Source organism: Callionymus lyra, chromosome 15 (genome assembly GCF_982586985.1).
Source record: "Callionymus lyra chromosome 15, fCalLyr1.hap1.1, whole genome shotgun sequence".
Taxonomy (NCBI): Eukaryota; Metazoa; Chordata; class Actinopteri; order Syngnathiformes; family Callionymidae; genus Callionymus; species Callionymus lyra.
In genome coordinates, this window is record NC_141832.1 from 20,271,093 (window position 1) to 20,292,327 (window position 21,235).

The 21,235-nt window shown below is 42.2% G+C and overlaps 1 protein-coding gene and 1 pseudogene across 2 annotated transcripts; both read right to left on the reverse strand.

Moving 5' to 3' along the window:
• Window positions 1-5,197: 5,197 nt before the first annotated feature.
• LOC148065269 (tumor necrosis factor receptor superfamily member 5-like) lies at window positions 5,198-9,518 on the reverse strand. 2 transcript variants are annotated; one of them, XM_087809679.1, is made up of 9 exons: window positions 9,470-9,518; window positions 8,508-8,616; window positions 7,941-8,034; window positions 7,719-7,844; window positions 7,063-7,218; window positions 6,859-6,946; window positions 6,645-6,800; window positions 6,519-6,564; window positions 5,198-6,341 (listed from the first exon to the last, which is right to left on the reverse strand). In XM_087809679.1, the coding sequence occupies exons 2-8, from the start codon at window positions 8,532-8,534 to the stop codon at window positions 6,540-6,542; spliced, it is 672 nt and encodes a 223-aa protein (XP_087665805.1). In that variant the 5' UTR covers window positions 8,535-8,616; window positions 9,470-9,518; the 3' UTR covers window positions 5,198-6,341; window positions 6,519-6,539. The 2 variants fall into 2 exon arrangements, with proteins under 2 accessions (XP_087665805.1, XP_087665806.1); XM_087809680.1 differs by lacking the exon at window positions 9,470-9,518 and adding an exon at window positions 9,413-9,467.
• Window positions 9,519-15,679: 6,161 nt separating this feature from the next.
• Window positions 15,680-18,430, reverse strand: LOC148065270 (general transcription factor II-I repeat domain-containing protein 2 pseudogene; annotated as a pseudogene).
• Between the last annotated feature and the right edge of the window lie 2,805 nt (window positions 18,431-21,235).

Sequence of the window (21,235 nt, forward strand, 5' to 3'; positions counted from 1 at the left end):
CCGGAGGACAACCCAAAGTTCGTCAGGGCTGCGGTTCTGACGGAACATTATTCGACTTGGAGTTGCCTGGTTTTACTTTATTCTAGATTGCAGAGGGAAGTAATCAGGCGGGGCTATGCGCTCCAGTTGACCGTCAACCCCGCGTTTGTCTCTCATAGCAACGAGGCACGTCGGGTGCTTCGGCGCATACCTATCCTCTGGTGGTGCGTTTCTTGCTGGGGCCTACAGGCTTTGACCTCCGGTGAGGCCTTCCAGCCCTCGGCAGGATCTCCAGCTGGTGCTGGATTCTCTCGCAGACCTGACATTTGAGCTTCTTGACCAAGTCCCACTGGACATTTTGTTTGAGGGTCTCGCTCCTTCTGGTACAGACATCCACGAAGAGAGCGAGCGAGCCTCGTGCTCTCTCCATTAGTCCGGTTGACAACACAGTTGCTGGAAGCTTGACGTCATGTGACGTCAGCAGGCGCTGTGTGTCCCCCCTGGGGCTCATGGCAGCAGCTCACAGGCGGCTGGGCTTGCTGCAAATGAGGGCGGAGCACCAATATGAAGTAGAACCTGAGATTATGAAGATAACTCAGGGGTTATTTGGCCCACATATAATCCTCTGTGCCTTTTTCAGTTCACCATCTCTGACTCTGGAATATTCTGATTCTGGGATTGCTGTGACCGCTGCTCCAACTTAAAGTTAACAAGTTCTCCGTTAATTTCAATTTTTTGTTTCCATATGTCTTGTTTTTGACTTTGCATTGTTCCCATGAATGCACATTCAGCATTCTTCTGGTCGTCTTTTATTGACTCAACGCTGTGTCTTGTTCGACACATAGCAGCAAAATGACCAATTTTCTTGCACTTTCTGCATTCTGCTTCCCTTGCTGGACATTGCTTCCAAAGGTGTTGAGGGCATTTCCCACATCTTGAGCACTCTTTTGTTCTCTGGACTGTTTGTTTATTCTTCTGTTGTGAGAAAATCTTAAATTTGCCTTGTTTTCTTGTTGATAATGCGTCTACCTTTGCTTCTTTTATTTCTGACTTTTCTCTCATCACTAGCTGTTGTTTCTTTACCTCCTCATTTTGTCTGACCTGTGTTATTGTTTTGGTCAATGTGAGGTTAGGATCTAGCTGTAAACTTTCTGATAATTTTCCATCTCTTATTCCAATTACGATCTGATCTCTTATAATCTCTTCCTGCAGATGACCATATTGGCAGTATTCAGCTAGCTTATGAACATCAGTGATGAAGTTTTCCACTGTTTCTCCAGGCTGCTGATATCTGCTGTTAAACTTGGCTCTTTCATATATGACATTATGTCTGCCAATTAAATGTTCCCCCAGAGCTTTGCACACTTCTTCATATATTCGTCTCTGGTCATCAGCCATTGTGAGAGTGTTCAATACGTCATCACTTTTCTCATCCATAATGTATAGAAGCGAGTTGATCTGGTATGCCTCTGACTTATCTGCAAGTCCTGAAGCAATCCGGAATCGCTCAAAACCCCTGAGTTATCTATCATAATCTCAGGTTCTACGAATTGGTGCGAAGCCCTCTAACAGCTTCGCTATTGGTTTACCCCGAGGCACCGCCTCGTCTCTGAGAAAGCTTAATGAACTCGCCACCCAGCAGGGGGCAGTCCACTTCCTATAAAGGCGGGAAACACCTGCCGCACTTCCTCCAACTGAAAACTCAGCGTGAAGGGCGGCCCCTGGGCGACGAGTTTAGAGGGCTTCGCACCAATTTGTAGAACCTGAGATTATGATAGATAACTCAGGGATTCTACACAGCTTCGCTATTGGTTTAAACCCAAGGCGAAGCACGACGGGATAAATGTACCCCCAGCTGGACGTCGCTCCTGAAGCAGCATCACTAGGGCCCCGCTGGCCCAGGATCCAAGTCTACTGGAGCCGTGGACCTTGAGGGGGGCACAGCAGCACTCAAATCCGTATGAGCTACTGATCCCGCCGTCAAGTCGAGCAGATAGGCCTTAGCAAAGGTTGACGTGGACGCCCAAGAAGCAGCTGAGCAAATGTCCTCTGCTGCCACACCCCGCAAAAGAGCCACTGAGGCACCCTCAAACCCGACATGCCTCGTCACTATGGCTGATGCGAACACTCTCAGTGTCGCCACAGTCTGTCTGCTATCCAGCAAATGTTGCAGGAAAGACAGGACAGCAGAAACCAAACAGGAGCTGGGGTCAAGGACCTGTCTGCACACCAGTGATAGAAAATCCGCCCCTTTGAGGCATAAAGCCTGCGTGTCGACGGGGTTCTCCACACGCTGGAGAACGCCTGGGTCCAAATTCCAGCTCAGCTCGTCCCGTGCAGGAGCCACACTTTGAGAGGCCGGCCCAGCACTGGGAGCGCTGTCAGAGTCCCCCCTGCCTGACACAGGGCAGCGGGGGCCCAAGGGATGGCCTACGGGTCCCCGACCGCTATGCACACCAGCTCTGGGAACCAGAGCGCCCCTGGGGAGTCTGGCGCTACCAGTATTAACCTCAGCCCCTCCGGCCTCGTCCTCCGAACTAAGGGAAGGAGAAGCCGCGGAGGAGGGAAGGCGAACAGTAGTCCGGCCGGCCAATTCGAGTGGCGAAAAGGTCTGCCACCGGGTGACCGAACCGAGACCATATCTCGGTTGCCACTGCCTTGGACAGACCCCATTCGTCCTGGACGGCCCCCCTCGACAGTCTGTCCGCTACTGCATTCAGCTCGCCCAGCACATGCTGAGCTCTGAGAGAAAGCAGGTGAAGATCTGACCACAGCCAAATCTTCTTTGCCACACTCAGAAGGGCTGGGGATCTGACTCCACCTTGGCGATTTACATACGCCACAGCGGTGGAGCTGTCGGATAGCACTAGGATCTTGGACCGTGACAGTTGGGGAGAGAGGTGAAGCAGGACGTACACTGTATTTGGACCCACTGTACACTGGTCTGTTCCAGACCCTGCTGGCATAGGCCTGACCCGAGGTGCCTCCCCAACCTGTCAGAGAAGCGTAAAATCGCCATGTTGCGTCAGTTCCATGGCGTTTTCGTTTTTTCGCCGGCATTCGTGTTCGTTATTACAGTTCGTTCGTTATTACAGTCTCGGCATGACCCGGGCGAAGGGGTTTAAAACCTCCTTCAAACTGTGTTCTGAGAGGAAACTCTCGCCGTCTATGAACGGTGGAGCATGTTAGCTTAGCATTAGCGCCGAAAGTTTCTAATGACGCCTGCGAATACGTCAAACTCACGGAGTTTCCAGGCGGAAACACATGAAAAAGATGCCTCGCCTCCTCTGCGTCGTCCTTACTGCTAGTCCCTCGGCCGCCGACTCTGCTGCGGCTGCTGGCTCCCCGGCTCCCGCTGCGGATCTTGGCGACGCTCACTTGCCGCCGCTGTTGCCGTTGTTGTTGGTGCTGCTGGGGTGGCTGGCTCTGGTGACGCTTCCCACCAGCACCAGATGATGAGGCAGACGAACGGGATCTCCGTCTCCGAGCGCCGTATCCCCGTCGCCCCTCGTCATCACGCCCATGCAGGTGATGGCGGAGCTGCGCCGACTCCTGCTGCTCTGCCTCCTGGCAGGCCACGATGTTCCGGAGCTCCGGACCAAACAGAGAATCCTCAGTTGTGGGTCCATCCAGGAATGCCTTCCGATCTTTCTCCGGCAGCGCTGTGGCCAAGTCTAGCCACAGATGCCGGTGGCCAAGCTGTCCAGCGTCGCAGGGTCTCCCTCCCAGGATTGCATTCGCCTGCGACATCCTGAGGAGCGCAGCCACCGACTCCTTGACTTCCTCCATCTCAGAAGGTCCAAAGTCGTCTTGGTCCACAGTGAGCCTGTCGAGCGCACCGCACAGGAGAGCCATGTTGTTCGCGAGGGAGACCACCTGCGTCCCCCCATATAGGTTCTGTATAGCACACTGACATAGCTGTCAACCTGTCTTCAGAGCTACAGGGCGGCCTGGCCAGAGCTGAGCTCCCGGGTCAAGGGCAGCACGTACCGCAGCCGAGGGCTCCGGGGCACCGCGCCGCCAGTCCACCCCGTCCACACGGCAGTAGGGTCCTTAGGTTCCTACGGGAGGCCCCACAGCCATGGGAGAGGCAGACCACCGCATCGCGTAGTCCCAGATTTCGTCCAGCTTATGACAAACAACCCCTGGAACCGCAGCCCTGCGTGCCTCATTCCGCCCGACGTTCACTCATGCATGTAAACCGGGGTGGCGCGAGTGGAGGTGCGGGGGAGAGCTCGACCTCCATGCGGTTTGCCGCGGCAGGGAAGATGCGCGGGAGGACGTCAAGCAGGTAGCGAGGAACCAGCCCGGTTCCCCCACCCGCTTCGACATCTCCGGGCTCGGATCCGAACAGGGTGCTCGGATTCGCCTCATAACACCGCCGGTCGTCCTCCTCATCGTAGTCGTCCCACGACTTGGCTGGAGGACGCGGTATGCGTCAACAGGCCTCATACGCCTCCCATCTCCGTCGGACCTCCATGGGATCGCACGGCAGGCCCCAGAATCAGCAATCGCGTGATCAGGGCCTAGGCAGAGAAAACAGAAAACATGTGTGTATCCCCTCCCCAGGGCTCAGGCCTCCACGTCAGGCACATAGCTCTGTCTACATCGATGTTCATGCTTACGTCTGCCATGATGCTTCAGGAGCTTTCTCGCAGAGTTCTAAAGGAAAAAGTGCGGCGGGTGTTTCCCGCCTTTATAGGAAGTGGACTGCCCCCTGCTGGGTGGCAAGTCCATTAAGCTTTCTCAGGGACGAGGCGGTGCCTCGGGGTAAACCAATAGTGAAGCTGTTAGAGGGCGGAGCACCAATATGAAGTAAAACGCCGCTGCCACTGAGTCTAACTGTTTGGCTTGTCAAAGTTGAAGTTTCCCGGAGGAGGTATTGAAATAACTTGGTCCATCCTGACGCACACCCTGGCTTAGCTGCTTAGCATTAGCTTTAGCTTGTGTCCCGGAGAACAACTTCTGACGTCTTCCTGACACTTTACAGAAGTTTTCTTCACTCACGGTTGTCTTTCGCCAATTTCTGACACCATGTACGATGTTGTTGCTCAACTCGTTAGTTTTTATAGGAGACACACAAAAACGCTAACAGCCATTAGGGATTCCAAAAAACTCTTTATTCTCTCCCGATCTCCCCACACACCTCCAACCATGTCAACAGTACAGTACACCCAAGTGGTCATCAGGTTCTACTACATATATTAAGCCTGTTTTTTTGCATCCATCATGACCATGTTTTGAAGTTATTACTCTTTAAAGAACGTCCGAACGAGGGGTTACTTAGGAGTCCTTTAAGGAGTAAAATGGACTTCACTCCTCCAGCCAGCTGTAGAGTCCCTTGGAGGAGACTTCGTTGCGTGATGACAAATCTTGGGACTCAGGGTAAACTAGCTTTCATGCGCAGAAAAACAGACGTAGCATATCAAAGGAATTAAATTAAGAGAGCTCATTGGTTGTATTTAAGTACACTTTATTGATAAAGATGAAAGAAAGCATAATGTTTTTCCATTAAGACAGTCAAAGAATTTTGAACATCCCCCAAAACGATATATACTTAAACCTGAATACAAATGATTCTGGATGACAACAAAAAGGTTAAATGTTGAATGTATTTGGAGAACAGCCACGTCCAATTGTAACATACCAGATGTCACAAGGAATATATATATATATATATATATATATATATTATGGCATATATGAGCATGTTTTTGGTTATTGCTCTGTAAATTATGTAATTATATATCACATATATACACAATGGCAGAAGGAACGACCGGCGTGTTTGTGCTCATCAAAGTTACCAACTTTGTTAAAAGTGCCTCATATGTACAGCTACATACTTCTTCAGCACCAGTATTCCCTTCAGTGGATTCTTTTAAAGTGCATTTTTTAAAGTGCGTTTTAAGTGCATCTTCTTTGTGCCAGCACCAATGGAAGAACATTTAACTGAGTTAATACATAAAAAAGACTGGAATACGGTCACCCTAAACAGGGTATTATGTATGCATTCAACAACTTTGCTGGACAACTGGTCAGAAAACCGAGCGCAACTTCATTAGAACCGCAACCAAAGTCTTCCCTGAAGTTGGTTCTCTGTAAATATTCTGATACTTAGTGATATTTATCTGTAATGCCTTTCACAGACCAAGCTCACAAAGCGAAAGCAATGTAATAGATCTCTTCTAGTCAAACAAATTGTGACCAAGTCATGTCTGGGGCTCCATAAGAAACTAAGACAATACATTCACAACTAACCATCTTAACCATGTTAAAAAAGAAGAAGTTATTGGTCTCCAGAGCAAGGAGGGAGGTCATGCATGTAGTCATGGAGTCGGCCCCTTCTGAAAACTTTAATGCTGCAGGGAAATATAAGAAGGAAGTCATGTCAGTTACCTGTGATAAGTAATGACGCTAAACAAAAGATGAACATTTTCTTTTGCATGATAAGTCAATGAAATTTAAATACAACAGTACATATTTGAACATTTAAAATTCAGAACCTTGTCCTCAATTAATTAAAACCTGATACATACACTTTGTTCCTTGGAGGACCTTCAAGTCAGATTCTCCCTTTTTTTTCTGTTAAGTAGAAATATGATTCAAAAGAAAATTCTCCAGATTACTTTGAATCAGTGTAACAATGTTATTTTTCAATGTACCGTCTTTTCATACAGCAGTAGATGGAAAAGCCTGCGATTGCTGCAACCATCACAACAACTGTCACAGCAACAATCCCAGCCTTCTCTCCTGGTGTCAAACCTTCTCCACATACTGAATCTGAGGTAGTAGTGCCTTTTCGTAGAACCCTTGAACAGCTACAAAGACAGTTGAGATGAAAAACACTTAACCAAAAATTTGTGAAGCTTCACTCACCGTTTGTGACTCTCACAGGAGGTGGAAGTTCCATTTGAAAATGTTCCTTCACTGCAGGTTCTACAATCGGTGTCTCTGGAGGACGTCCCTGTGAAGAACATCGTCATCAGTGTGTTGAGATCAATCAAAGAAAAATGAATCTCAAATGTATCTACAAGTCATTGAATTAAGACACACATTCCACAAGTTTGATCTGAAACACACCTGCTCTGTAAATGTACTCTCCTGGTTCACATCTGGAGTGTCGCTGTGCTGCCATACATTTGTCCACTGGCCCTTCGACACAGAAAAACCCCTCCACTGGTCCACACTCAGCGTTTTCGCGGTTTGTACAGTACAGGATCTCTCGGAGTCCATTTTCTGTTGATCACATGGGAAATAAAATGTCACAAATCTTCACAGGAGGCATGTCGAATTGACAAAAAATCTGGATCGGAGAACTATTGACGGACATTACAGAATCGGTGAGTTGTGATAAGTAGCTTCGATTTGAATAAGAGCCTTTAATGCATAACTTCTCTGGATCTGATATATATATTATATATGTTATAAAAAAAAACTCCATAAATGAAGTTTGTTGATCCATTCCTCTTATTTTGAACCTTAAAGAACCAGGTTTAGCATTTCTGTCTATTCAGTCCACAGTAGCAGTGACGTGATGCAGTCTAGACAAACAGATTTTATTTTTCCAAATCCATCCTCATTGACTCATTCATAAAACTTATTTAAATGATTATAGGAGGAATCATTGATACTTTGTCGGGTGTGTTTGTCGACCTACTAAGAGAGAGATTGACGTTCATGGACACCCGAATAAACGCGTTCAAAGAAGCCTATATCTGGTGAAGAACAAACTTTACCTTCAGTACAGACGAGACACTTGTTGCAATGTTTCTCTCCGTTGAATTTGGTCATGTAGGTTCCATCATCACAGATATCACACACTGTACGATGTAATTCTGAGCAATACCTTACGATTCTGTGTCCTGTTAAGATAAATGAATCACAAGTTTGAGCAACAGTTTACATTAAGACGTTCGCCAGCTACATCTTTGTTTTCTGACCTGAAGACTAGATCTTACCTGGGATACACTTGGAACAACATTCTTCTTTGTCTGGCCTCAAGTATCTGTAAGGGTGACATTCGAGTGCGTTCATCCCCGTCATAGAAGAGAACTGAAAAAAACAAAACATAAAACATCTTCACTGATCAGAGAAGTGATGCTCGTTAGATCAACTCGTAATAAAACATCATTTTATTGTCCACAGTGTCTCGTTCACTGGGATTTCAGACGAGAAGGAGAACTTTATCAAGTAATAAATTCAAAACATCCTCATGATGAGAGACTTACTGAGGTTTGGGTTTTTACATTAGTTGACCTTTGAGAGTAGATGAGAAAAATGTATTGGAATATTCTCTTAAATTAGTGACAAGTTGTATCATGTAATAAAGTTGTATCTAGTATTTCAATACGAGTATTTATCTGTGTTACAAAAGATGCTTTATTAACTTGGGTACAAACGTTTTTTCTTGGTTTTACTTTTACATTTTATTCATCCTTTTACTGTGTTTTCTCTGCCACCATTCTGTTTTTTAATAGAAGCACCAACAGCATATTTTGTAAATGATTAGTTGGTTGTCATCTTACCAGTGCCAGAATAACCCAGGAGGCCATGACATCTCGAACTCTCTTCAAGATGATGCAACACTTCTGCTTGTGATGATGTTCACCTTTCAATATGAGGAAGTCTCAATAACTGTGAAAATCAGACATTACAACTATGTTGAAATCTATTGATATCAGAACACACTTCTAGGTTAGAAATTAATCGTATACAGGCACGTCTTCCACAGTACAAAGATACACAGTAATTGCTTGATACTGCTTCCTAACAATAAAGAAAATTAAACGTTTGTAATATTTACAATCTTTGTACCATTATGTACGGCAGAAGGGCTTATCTAGCGCTAGTTTAAAAGAAAGAGGGAGACTTTCCTCTCTCAAGTTTCTGGTGAAATTATCTTTCAGCTGCATGAGGTCGGCTAATCTACAGGGGAACACGGGAGACCAGTCCATTTACTCAACTATACATTACAAATCACTGATACATGACAAATCAACTACACCTCAATAATATAAAAAAAATCCTTTACAGGCTTTTCTGTCATAGGTTCGACTTTTTCTTTTAAATAACATTATTCTCTTTCCTCACATTAACATAATAACAGACAAACAAACAACAAACCCATGAATTTGATTCAGTTAAATCATGGAACAAAGATAAAGAACATTAGGTCCACTTGTGCTTTGTTGTTCAACTTTACTTGAAAACTTGACTTTTTTTTCTTTTTTTTTACACAACCTGCAGAACAGAGTTTAGTTCCAAACCAGAACACATAACAGACGATGTCCTCAAATTGTACACCGTACCAGCGTCACATTTGAGATATTTTCTTCTTAGCACTGGTTTAACAATACAAGTTAGTCAGTTAAAGTCAGTTAAACCTGACGTGAACACGGAGAATCTAACAATAAAATATAAAACAATTTACCGTAAATATCGATGATTTATAAAAGTCGGAGCGTGACATTGGATGAAGATTACTTACTTTTCCTTCTGTTGCCCATGATGTTTTGGTTCAAGTCTTTGGTTTTTTTCCACCAATGAGCCACGCCCCCAATTCGCCTGACACACAGGATAAGTCCCAGACCAAATACGGCCGCATGGGCGGGCATCCGGGGGCGTGCCGCCCTGGCAGAATGTAGTTTTTTTTTAACATAAGAGTGGTCAACCCTCTGCCCTGTCGTACGAAGCCATGATGATGATTTTGTTCAATGAGATGAAAACTTATTTGATTGTTCAAGGTCCCTCAAGTGCAGTGAATTTGAACCTCGGGTCATTAAACCTAGTAACGGATTGTTTGGTTGCGTTCAGGAAGTGGAAGATATTGCAGTCATGGCTCCATAAGCACTGAGTTAGTGATTTGGTGAACAAACGAACTGAACAAATCTTTTGAACGAATCCTTTTAATGAACTGATTCTAGTGATTCAGTACAGTCAAAAGAACTGCGGATCCCATCACTACTGAGCTCCGAAAGAGAGTTTCCTTGTTGGTGGGAGTGGTTTGACTTAGAGGTTGGATGAGACTTCCATCTTTTCCTCACTGACCCCCCCTGCTGTTTCATCTTCGCACACACATTCTTTCGTCATCTTAAATTATATTCTCTAGACTGTTTGTTTATGAAAGATAGTAATATCAATTAAAGTTAATGCGTTAAGTGATTGTTCAGGTTCTTATTTTGGTGTTCTGATTTTTTAATTTTTTAATTTTTTCATAGTTTTCTTTTACCATTATCAATTGTTGTCATTTCTATATTTATATTTTTATTGATTTCTATTATTTCTTGTTATCAATATTATTGTTTTCCATTTTTCTTTAGTTTCTTCCCTTCATTGTTTCTCTCAAGTATTTGGATTGGGTTTGGTATAATTATCTTTTCTCTTTATTAAGTAATATTCTTTGTTGACAATAGTTATTTTACTATTATTCCTGTTTCTTAATTAAGGTATATATGTTTATATATAGTTAGTGGTATAATTGGGTTAAGAGTAAAAACAAAAACAAATCACATTTCAATGTTCTTCTTCTTCTGCAGTATTCAATAACAATAACACAATTACCATTTATTGTTGGCACACTGCTGTATGTATTAATGATCTTGACCATACTCTTCCTATTTCACATTGTCAATGGATCAACTCACAATTGGTCACATTGCGTGTAAGTTTTGGTGTTTTGTTTAACAAATACTGCTTATCTGGAACAAGTGTGTCATTGACTGCTTGCACGGGTGTGTATGTTTTTTGATATCTAGTTCCTGTTTTCTCTTCTTCTACTCTCAATTTCTGATCTTTGGTGTTGTGTTTGCTGTTTTTATTATTATCATTAGTAAAAAAGGGATTTGATTTTGATTTTTTGAATTATTGGATGAATATTAAGTTATATGCTATATTTGGTCTTTAGACAGTCACTCTAATTCCTCTTTGTCAATTGTTCTATATATACATATATGCAACTAATTAGGAAGTTAAATAAATAATAATGAATAAATAATAAGTTGTTAATTGACTATTGACAAGTTAAAGCTCCTGACAGGGAAGAAAAATATGAAACGTTACTCATTTCTGAGCATTCATAATAAATAGAATAGTTAAACAAAGTGCTCTTATTGAGCTCCAGATACACCTAATTAAGATTCAACTTAAAGACTTGAAAGAGCTTCTCTAAAAATAGAAAGATAATGATAGTTCTAGGGTCCTATCATAGCTCCCAAATTGGCCACTGGCTGGAGTGCATGGGTGTGGCAGGAGAAGAGGACGAGGGTATGGAAACAAACAAAGAATTTTGGTCAACAATGGCGCATCTTTGGCTTTTATTCCAGGAACTTTGGTCCAGTTCCCTATTGGTGACACCTACGATTGAAGCATTTTTTCTGAGCTGAACAAACAAGAACTCAACCTCAACAACTCTCCACCAAGAATGAACTTCTGCTCCAGAGAGGGAGGCAGCTGTACTGGTTCAACGTGATTGAACATTTGATGGTTTCTCTTATCTTGAAAAGACTTATGAGATTTCATTCCTATAATCCACCTTTGGACCCCCCACTATGAACTATGTCTGGGATGATGATGAACCTGATTATGATGACAAATAGCACGATGTGGTCGCAAACATGAACTTGACTCTTGTCTGCGATGACATTTTTGTGGTCATTATGGTGTTGCTGCTGAACTAACAACCGAACAAGGTGTTCTCTATGCTCTCTCTTCTCAAACACCTTTAGACCAAGAGGAAATCTCTTTGAAGTGAAATTAATTAAAGAAAAATAGTTAAGAATAAGCAAAAGGGTAAACTAGAATACATCTGACACATTTGAACACACAGAACACTCTCAGACATTGACACACATCTTACAAATAACACACTGAGCTCAGAAATAAACAAACACATGATGTTAAATTTATAATAAAATAAGATAAAAAGTGTCACTGCTACAACCTGCTCCCTGTGTGTGTGAGAATGAAAGAATTCCCTCAAAACCCCGCTTCTGTTTCTCTCTTCTCCATGAGGTCAAAACATACTGATAATTTGAACTCTCTGCTAACTTCGAGGTTTATTCAAATAAAACACATGACAAACTTTAACTGACATCCACAGTACAATAATACACAACTCATGACACACACAATATCCTGATCACCACCTGAATAGATTCATAACTGACCTTCTCATAACATTCTGATCATTCTTATCCTGTTAGGTGGTGTTGAGAAGCTCCAGTGAGGGAGAAATCAGAAGCCACTGTCCACTGCAGACTTTTAGATATATTAAAAGATCTCCTTGTTAGAAGGTGAACAAGAAACATGAGCCAACATGAGTAAAGCTACAAACTTGACTAGCAGAGGTTTAAAAGTATATATGAACAAATGTAGTTTTAGGAAACTACTCTTTGGACATGTGGTGAAATAGTTAAGATGTGTAAATTACCAAACACAAGAAATCATGATTTGAGATAAATACAACTTCTCTACAACTAATAAGACTTTACTTAATGCCAAAAGAAGTTACATATTGGTATTATATATTTAAAAGGACAATCAAATGGGCTGGAAATTGTCCAATGATTGGAGAAGTTTTAAAGTACAGAAAATATCTTATTATTATTATATCTTATTATATAGTTATTATTATTATTATTAAAACATTTTTTCGGAATTTATATATATTTTTTTTAAATACATTAAAATAGAATACTGTTATCTACATCAATAGCAGCCAATAATACAATACACAATATAGAAAGTGAAACTTTCAATTAAAAATTAAATTGATTCATCGAAAAAGTTCAATATGAAATGGAAATGTCTTTCTAAAGCTGCTTCTAACGTTCTTAGGCAACTATAAACTTTAAACAAAAATAAAAAGCAGGGAAAAGAATTGACTCTGAAAAATGTAAGAAAAAAAATAAAAACAAAATAAATGATGCCTTCAGGAAAGAAAACAATAAATAATATATTTAGAAACTTCAGAATCATATCAGTCTCTAAATTACCTGTTAAAGATAAATATACCTTGAATCTAAGTTGTTCAAAAATAAGAACTAGAGCAAGAGATTGATGGAAAATAAACAAGTTGAGTTCTAAATTAAAATATGGACTTCTAAGTGTAATTTATTGAAGGAATTGAATTATATTAGCATTGGAAATTACTAGTCTTGACAAAATGATTTGATTGAAGTCTTAAACAAAGTAAACATAAAATAAATACCAAATGAATACTAGAGTTTAACAGTTCTTGGAGGACAACTTCAATATAAAGATGAAAAATGGGTTAATAATGGAAAATAAGGTTCTCAAAATTTAGGTGGAGTTCTTTATCTAAAAAAGGACAAGAACATAAAATAAAAGAATGAATCATTATAATTATAATCCGAAAAATATTTTATAGAGTAGATTTTTATTTTTAATTTATTTTTTGCATAAAGTAAGTCTTAGTTAGTCTTTTATTAATTGGTTAAACTTAAGTCCAGAAATCCAACGACAGAAATGTTAATATAGAAAAAACATAATTAAATAAATAAACGGCTGCAGAAATGGTTGCACATAGTCACTTTTTGCTATTTGATATTATCCATTTAGAGCAGCAATAGACTTTCAAACCAAATCTAAGAGGAATAATAATGATTCAACTGAACTTAGAATATCTTTGTAGCTGATAATTTCATATAATTGATGTCAAATTTAAGAGAGTCAATACCAAGAGTATTATGATTAATTCAATGATTTGAAGATATATTGGAATACAAAGTTTGTCAAGAAAACATTTTTTAAATACAAATAAATGAGGTTGTTTTATTTGTCCCTCAGGGGGAGGACTTAGATAGATACTTAGCTGGATAATGGGTTTGTTACATGTTTGGTGATTCTTGTTGCACGGTTCTGCCGATCAACACTGCTGAAGGGGGCTCTGTCCAGATTGCATTCAATTAGTTAAAATCTCATCTCTTTCCTATTTTGCAGGACAAGCTCAATGATGCACTGTTGACGGGGAAGTACGTCAACAACACCTCACATGAAGAGCCAACATCCATGGTCGCCGAAAACGGGGCTGCTGCTTCCTTTTTACCTCGCTAAAGAGGTTTTTCAAAGAAGTGGATACTGGCTCTATAATCATGATGTCGGCTGACTCTGGTAAATTCACTGTTCTGGTTCACTTGGATCTGTCCTCAGCCTTTGACACAGTTGATCACCAGATCCTGCTGAGAAGACTGAGGGATGAAGTGGGACTGTCTGGGTCTGTGTTAGAATGGTTCTCATCTTACCTTTCTGGGCGCAGTTTTAGTGTATCTGCCAATCAAATGAGGTCTGAATCGGCAGATCTGTTGTGTGGAGTCCCTCAAGGTTCTGTTCTGGGTCCTTTATTGTTTTTGCTGTACTTGATTCCCCTCGGTAAAATCATTCAGAGATTTCCAGATGTTTCTTATCATATTTTTGCTGATGACATCCAGCTCTACTGCTCTTTTGATCCAACTGAACCCCAGAGGCTGAACAGCTTAGTCAATTGTTTGCTAGAAATCAACCAATGGCTGAGTGAAAACACTCTACAGCTAAATGTGGACAAAACTGAAACTCTGGTGATTGCTCCTGATGATAAGGTTCCAGGGTTGAGTCAGTACTTGGGTGACTTAGGTCAGTCTGTCAAACTGAGCCTGAGAAACCTGGGTGTTGTATTTGATAAAGACATGTCTCTTGTTCGACACTGCAGAAAACTGACCAGAAACTGTTTCCTTCAACTGAGAAAAATCTCTAAACTTAGGAAAATGTTGTCGGAACATGATCTGGAGCTTGTAATCCATGCGTTTGTTTCTTCTCGTCTGGACTATTGTAACAGTTTGTTTTCATGTCTTAACAAGAAGGAGCTGTCTCGTCTGCAGTTGATTCAGAACTCTGCAGCCAGAATTCTGACCCGCTCAAGTAGAAGAACTCACATTTCTCCGGTCCTTAAAACTCTTCACTGGCTTCCAGTTTCTTTCAGGATCAACTTTAAAATTCTGGTTCTTACTTTCAGAGCTATTGATGGTCAGGCTCCTCCTTACATCACTGATCTGATCCAGCCTTACACCCCAGCTCGGGCTCTGAGGTCTGTGGATCAGAATCTACTGACGGTTCCACGCACACGGCTCAGGACCAGAGGAGAGAAATCTTTTCAGGCTTTTGCTCCTAAGCTTTAGAATGATCTTCCTCTCCCTCTGTGTTTGATGGATCTACTGACTCCTTTAAGAAACATCTTAAGACGTTTCTATTTGTTCAGTCTTTTCGTGGAATTTCTCGAACTCCTGTGTTGTTCTCAGTATTATCAGGATCTTTAAAGTATGTACTTTTTTGAGTATTGTTTTGATTGTTTAAGCGCTTTGTGACCCTGGTCTCGAAAAGCGCTATATAAATAAATATTACTTACTTACTTACTTACTATAATATCAATATGTATTTTAACAAAATCTTTACTTCAATATAGGCTTATTAGATTTTAGTTAGTGTAAACATGTTGGTTTTGATTATTAGTATTAGTAACCTGGATGTAACTCCTGTTCTATTAGTAAATGCTATTGGATGCTAGTGCTATTGAAAAAAAATTATTTCCCGAAGGAGACCTCCTAAGGCAGGGGTGTCAAACTGGTTTTCACCAGGGGCCGCATCATCATAATGGCTGCCCTCAAAGGGCCAGATGTAACTTATAAATGTAACTAAATGTAAGCTAATGTAAACTAAATGTAACTACTCCTTAATGTTAAATGACTTTGAATGTATTACTTGAGAGGGGGCATAACTACTGTAAAACCAACAATTGTGAGCTGCTAACAACATATGTGATGTAGCATTTTACAATAAAATAAAAATGGCTGCACACAGCCTTGCATGTGGTGCACTAAATACATTGCTACACATAAAAATAAGTCAAAACATACAGCTCAAGACTAACAAGTTGAAACAGTCTGACAAGCAACTTTTCCTGTTGATGCACATGTATCATCACACTTGTCACCTCAAGCAGAGAAAAAATAAATCAATTGCAGGAAAATCAGATTGGTGAGTCTTTATAACAAGAACAAGAACAAGAACAATTCAATTCTTGTGGATGAGTAGATCCTGAACAAGTGGATCCCCTCTCCACCATCCATTGGTCATGGTCTGAAAATAACAAGCACAATCATTAAATTTCACACAGTTTAACTATTCTTCTTCTTGGTTACATTACATTTTATTATATTCTAATTGGGTTTTTAAAAATGCTTACCTATGTCTTCTGACCAGATGTCTGACACCGTGTTCCCGTTACCAGTGTGTCAATGTCTGATTTTAGGTCCTGTGCTGAGGCAATCCGTAGAACAGAATGGAGGTTGTCATCAGTGATGCGAGATCTGTGCTTGTTTTTGTTTACATTCATTATTGAAAACAACTGTTCGCACAGGTAGGTGCTCCCAAACATTGAAAGAACACGGGCAGCATGAAGTCGAAGCTGTGGCATCAAAGCAGGGGGCAGCAGACGGTAAAAGTCCTGGATTGCAGCATCCTGGAACTTTGCTTTCAGGCCACTGTCGCTTTGCAGATCAATCAACTCCATCTGAAGGTGCCGGGGTGCAGTGCCGATGTCAGTGGTGAAAGGACTGGTAAAGAGGGCAAAGCCAGTGTGCTGTGCTCGTAAGTCAGAGAAGCGCCGATCAAACTCATTCCTTATCAGGCTCAGTTTGGAGGCCAACTCAGCACATGAAAAAGTGTGGGGAAATGAGCCCGAGATGCTCTGACTAACAGGAAAGTTACCAAGATCATTGTGTTTCACTTGGCACATCCATAGGTCCAGTTTACGCTGGAAAGCCGTGATCGTGTCGGACATCTTTGTGATGACTTGTTTGCGTCCCTGCAGCTTCTGATTCAGTTCGGCGAGATGCTGGGTTATGTCACACAACATAGCAAAGTCACACAGCCACTGATCATCTGACAGTTCAGGCAAGGGTTTTCCTTTACGCTGCATGAAAACAGCAATTTCTTCCCTGAGCTCAAAAAATCTTTTGAGGACTTTGCTCCTACTCAGCCACCGAACTTCTGTATGGTACGGCACATCTCCATGCTCCGAGTCCATCTCCTGCAAAAACAGCTGGAACTGACGATGATTCAGGCCACGAGCGCGAATGAAGTTCACTGTTTTCATGACCGTGGTCACTATGCCATCCATCCCCAGCACCTTCCCACACAAAGCTTCTTGATGGATAATGCAATGATATGTAATCAGAGGTGTGTGACAGTTAATTTCTTGCATTTTCCCCTTCATTATTCCAACTAAGCCCCTGTTTCCTCCACACATTGCGGGTGCACCGTCTGTAGTTAATCCCACCAACTTTTCCCAGGGCAATACATTTTTACTCATGGACTTCTCCACCGCATCAAAAATGTCCTGTCCTGTTGTGGTCCCATGCAAAGCAGCCACATCCAACAGCTCCTCAGTGACAGTGAGGTCCGACTTCACGCCTCTGATAAAAATTGATAACTGCGCTGTATCCGTGATATCTGTGCTTTCATCAACAGCTAATGAAAAAGCTATGTAGCTGCGTGTCTCGTCGGCCAGCTGTGTTGAAAGATTTCCTGCTATTACCTTAACTCGGTCCGCGATGGTGTTTCTTGATAAACTGACATTTTTAAAAGCCTGTACCTGGTCGGGACACACTTGCTCACACACTTTCACCATGCACCGCTTCAAAAACTCTCCCTCTGAAAAAGGCTTTGAACATTGGGCGATGTGTTCAGCCACAATAAAGCTAGCTTTCACTGCTGCATTATTTTTAGCTGTGGCTTTCGTGAAAACATTTTGCTGTGCTTGCAGTTTTCCTTTTAATTCTTCTGCAATTTTTTTTTTTTCTTCATGAGTAAATGTGGCATACTTAGCTCCATGTTTGGTGTCAAAATGCCGGCGTAAATTGTATTCTTTGACAACCGACACTGCCTCATAACATAAAAGACATACAGGCCTTTCTCCTTGCAGCACAAACATATATTCGCCTTCCCACCTTTCTTGAAATAGCCTTCCCTCCTTATCAACCTTTCTCCTCTTGGACATTTTGCTAGTATGTATTTATATTTTTCAATTCCACCTGTTCGCATTGATTTGATGACGCTGCAGCCTAGTGGCGGATGCCTAAATCGTGGGAAAAATAATACCGGTAGGCATGCATTGTGGGTAAATGTAGGTTTCTTTACAAGCCAGCAGCAACTTGTGCGACACTTTTTCTTGCTGAAATCGGTCATGTGACAGGGAGCGATTGACAGGCCAGGGACTCTGCGTGTGTGTGCGTGTGTGTGTGCGTGTGTGTGTGCGTGTGTGTGTGCGTGTGTGTGTGTGTGCCGCGATGAGAGCGCGCGCTGCTCACATCAAAGGCTCGCGGCCGGTTTTCCCAAAGCAGCGGCGCTATAATGCAAACACGTAGCGTGGATGACAATCTCTGGTGGGCTGATGTTGTTGATTCGAGCAGACAGACAGACTGACCGACAGACTGTATGGCCCATCGCCCCCCGCTTTGCAGGCTGGGCAATGAGAACCCGACCCGCCTGCAGCGCACCGCCACAGCGCTGCTGCGCCGTAGATTGCGTGCGTGCGTGTGTGCCTGCGCTTGTGAAAACCTGACCGAGGCAGAGTCAGAGAAGGGAACGCAAGCAGCGCGAATACAATAAGGAAAACCATTTTGTCTGTTGTTGGATTGGTTTGTCGGACAAGTTTTTTTTTTTTTTTTTTTTTTTTTTTTTCCTCGTTGGTCAAGGTAAGGCAGGCGGGCCACATAAAATCACATGGCGGGCCACATTTGGCCCGCGGGCCTTGAGTTTGACACATATGTCCTAAGGGATCAATAAAGTTTTACCTTACCTTACCTTACCTTACCTTAAATGCGTTCATCTCTTGAGGCTTCCGCCTCTGCACCTGAATAAATGTAATCCACTCTCAACTCCCAACTGGGGGCAAGGGTCCGCCCCCCTATAAATGCCCTCTGCTCTCACCGTTCGTCTCCCTTTTGAAACTCAATGACGGAGAGAAGACCCAGCTGGGCAAACAGTTAGAGGGCTTCCCATGTACTAATAGAACTGGAGTTACATCCAGGTAATTAATATTTCTATTACGTACATGCTCCGCCTCTAATGGGCTTCGCTATTGGTTTATAACCTGGGCGAAGGCCTTAGGGTAAAATTCACTCTTACCCAGAACCGGCTGCAGAAAAAAATTTAAGGGGGGCATTAAATTTTTTTCATGGGGGCAAACTTTTCAACCTAAAAACGTATTGGCTTCAGGCTGAACAATGGCTCTGAGACTACTCACACAGTACAGAGAAATAATTAAATAACTAAAAAGTGACGGTTGATCCCAAAGTTTAAAAAAAACTAACAACCAACAACAAAGTTTAGTGCTGTGTCCATTTATTAAACTAAAGCACCACAGCTTCACTTCTACTTAAAACATAAGCATTGAAGTCAACCTGAACACTGGATTGAACAAACAAATAAGTTGTCATCTCAATGATATTGTCAAATGATAAGAATAACTGTAGTGGAACCTAATGACCACTTGGGTGTGCTGTTCTCTTGACATTGATGGATGTGTGTTGAGCTATCGACGGGATTGCTGTTAGCATTGTTGTGTGTTCTCACATGAAAGTAAATAAAGAGTTGAGCTAAAACCAGGGCCGGGTCTAGACAGGCATGTATGAGGGGGCAGCCACAAATCTTGAGGGGGCATTGTGCCAGGCCCCCTCTTGCCCCTGCCTAAGCCCGGCCCTGGTTTGAGGGGGCACAACATTTATTTGAGGGGGCCAGGCCCCCTCTTGCCCCTGCCTAGACCCGGCCCTGGCTACAACATTGTACATTTACATCACCTGTAATGGGCGTAACAGCGCTTTGGCTTCGTTCGACAGGGCAGGGGGGTATGTTAAAAAAACTACCTTCCTGCAAGGGCTAGCACGGCTGACCCTGGGGGCGGGCATGGCCCCCCAATGCCCGCCCATGCCGGCGCGTCTGCTCCTAGCTGGGTCAGAGATCTTCACTCCATTCCCAAGAAACGAAAAAACTGTAGACTGTAGGCGACCACGATGCAGCTTGACGGATATCTTCAGCCGTCACTCCTCTGAACAAAGCGGCCCAAGACGCTCTACCCCAGGGTGACCGACTGCCTCATAAGATTTGAGAATAGCACTACAAATCCGTTGAGCAAAACTCCAGCTCCAGCATTCTTTCCCCCGTAAAAGACAAGCAGCTGATTTGATTCCCGTAAACTGGCTGCGTGTATAACATTATAGGCCAGAGCTTGTACTGGACACAGTGAATGCCATCACCTTGCCTCCTCATCTCGATATGGAGGCGGGAAAAAAGCCCTAAACAAATCGTCCTTTACCTAAAAGACGACGTAATGACCTTCGGGTCCACAGTTGTAATCTCTTCATTTCTAGAGGCATCTCTGACATCTCTTCCTGCATTGCTGCTGTTAGTGTTGTTCTTATTGCTCCTGTACATATTCTTAAGGCTTGATGTTAAAGTTTTGCTAAAAGGGTTTTTGCTGCTGAACGATGCGCTATCATCGCAAGAGTTGGTTAATGTAGTTAATGTTACAATAACTTATCGAAGAAAGCCTGGAAATATTCATAATACAAAACAAGTACAGTCAACAGAAAATATATTGGGCAATGGATTAAAAGAGAAATATGATTTTATCCTTATCCCTAGTATGGCTTTTTAAATGCATTTTGTTTATGGTGTTTATTTGTGTGTATGTATGTGTTTCTGCACTGTGCTGATAGAATGTCATAAATATATTGAGAAAAAAAAGAATGCATCTTTAATCAAACAGTTATATCTTTATCAATTCTTGCTTGTTTTGAATTTATTTGAATGTTCTTCTTCTTCTTGTCTTATTTCGGTATTAATTGTACTTTTTCTTTTAACACAATCCCCAAATTTTAATTTTGTTTTGAAATTTACAGTTTGGAAGCTTTGGAGATTAAGATTTTTTTTGTTTGTATAATTTTCTTACTGTCAACAAGGTATTTAACTTGGTTTATGACAAGCCCACGAATATAGTTAATAACATTTTTCATGTATTACAACTCTCATTAATTCATGAAACATAAATCCACAGCTACGTTATTTACAAATGTCCCAACAGTTGAACAGACAGACTAAACATCTAGAATAATGTAATGTAATGTTTTGCTTTCTGGCATGTGACTTGAGCTAACCTTGGAGAAGCAATATGGACGGCTGATGCAAATGCAGAGTGAACTGT

Coding starts and splice junctions, on each gene's coding strand:
- LOC148065269 (XM_087809679.1), bottom strand. CDS start 8,534: ATGGCCTCCTGGGTTATTCTGGCACTG. Junction 7,845..7,940: donor TTGTTCCAAGTGTATCCCAG/GTAAGATCTAGT, acceptor TTATCTTAACAG/GACACAGAATCGTAAGGTAT. Junction 7,219..7,718: donor GTGTCTCGTCTGTACTGAAG/GTAAAGTTTGTT, acceptor TGTGATCAACAG/AAAATGGACTCCGAGAGATC.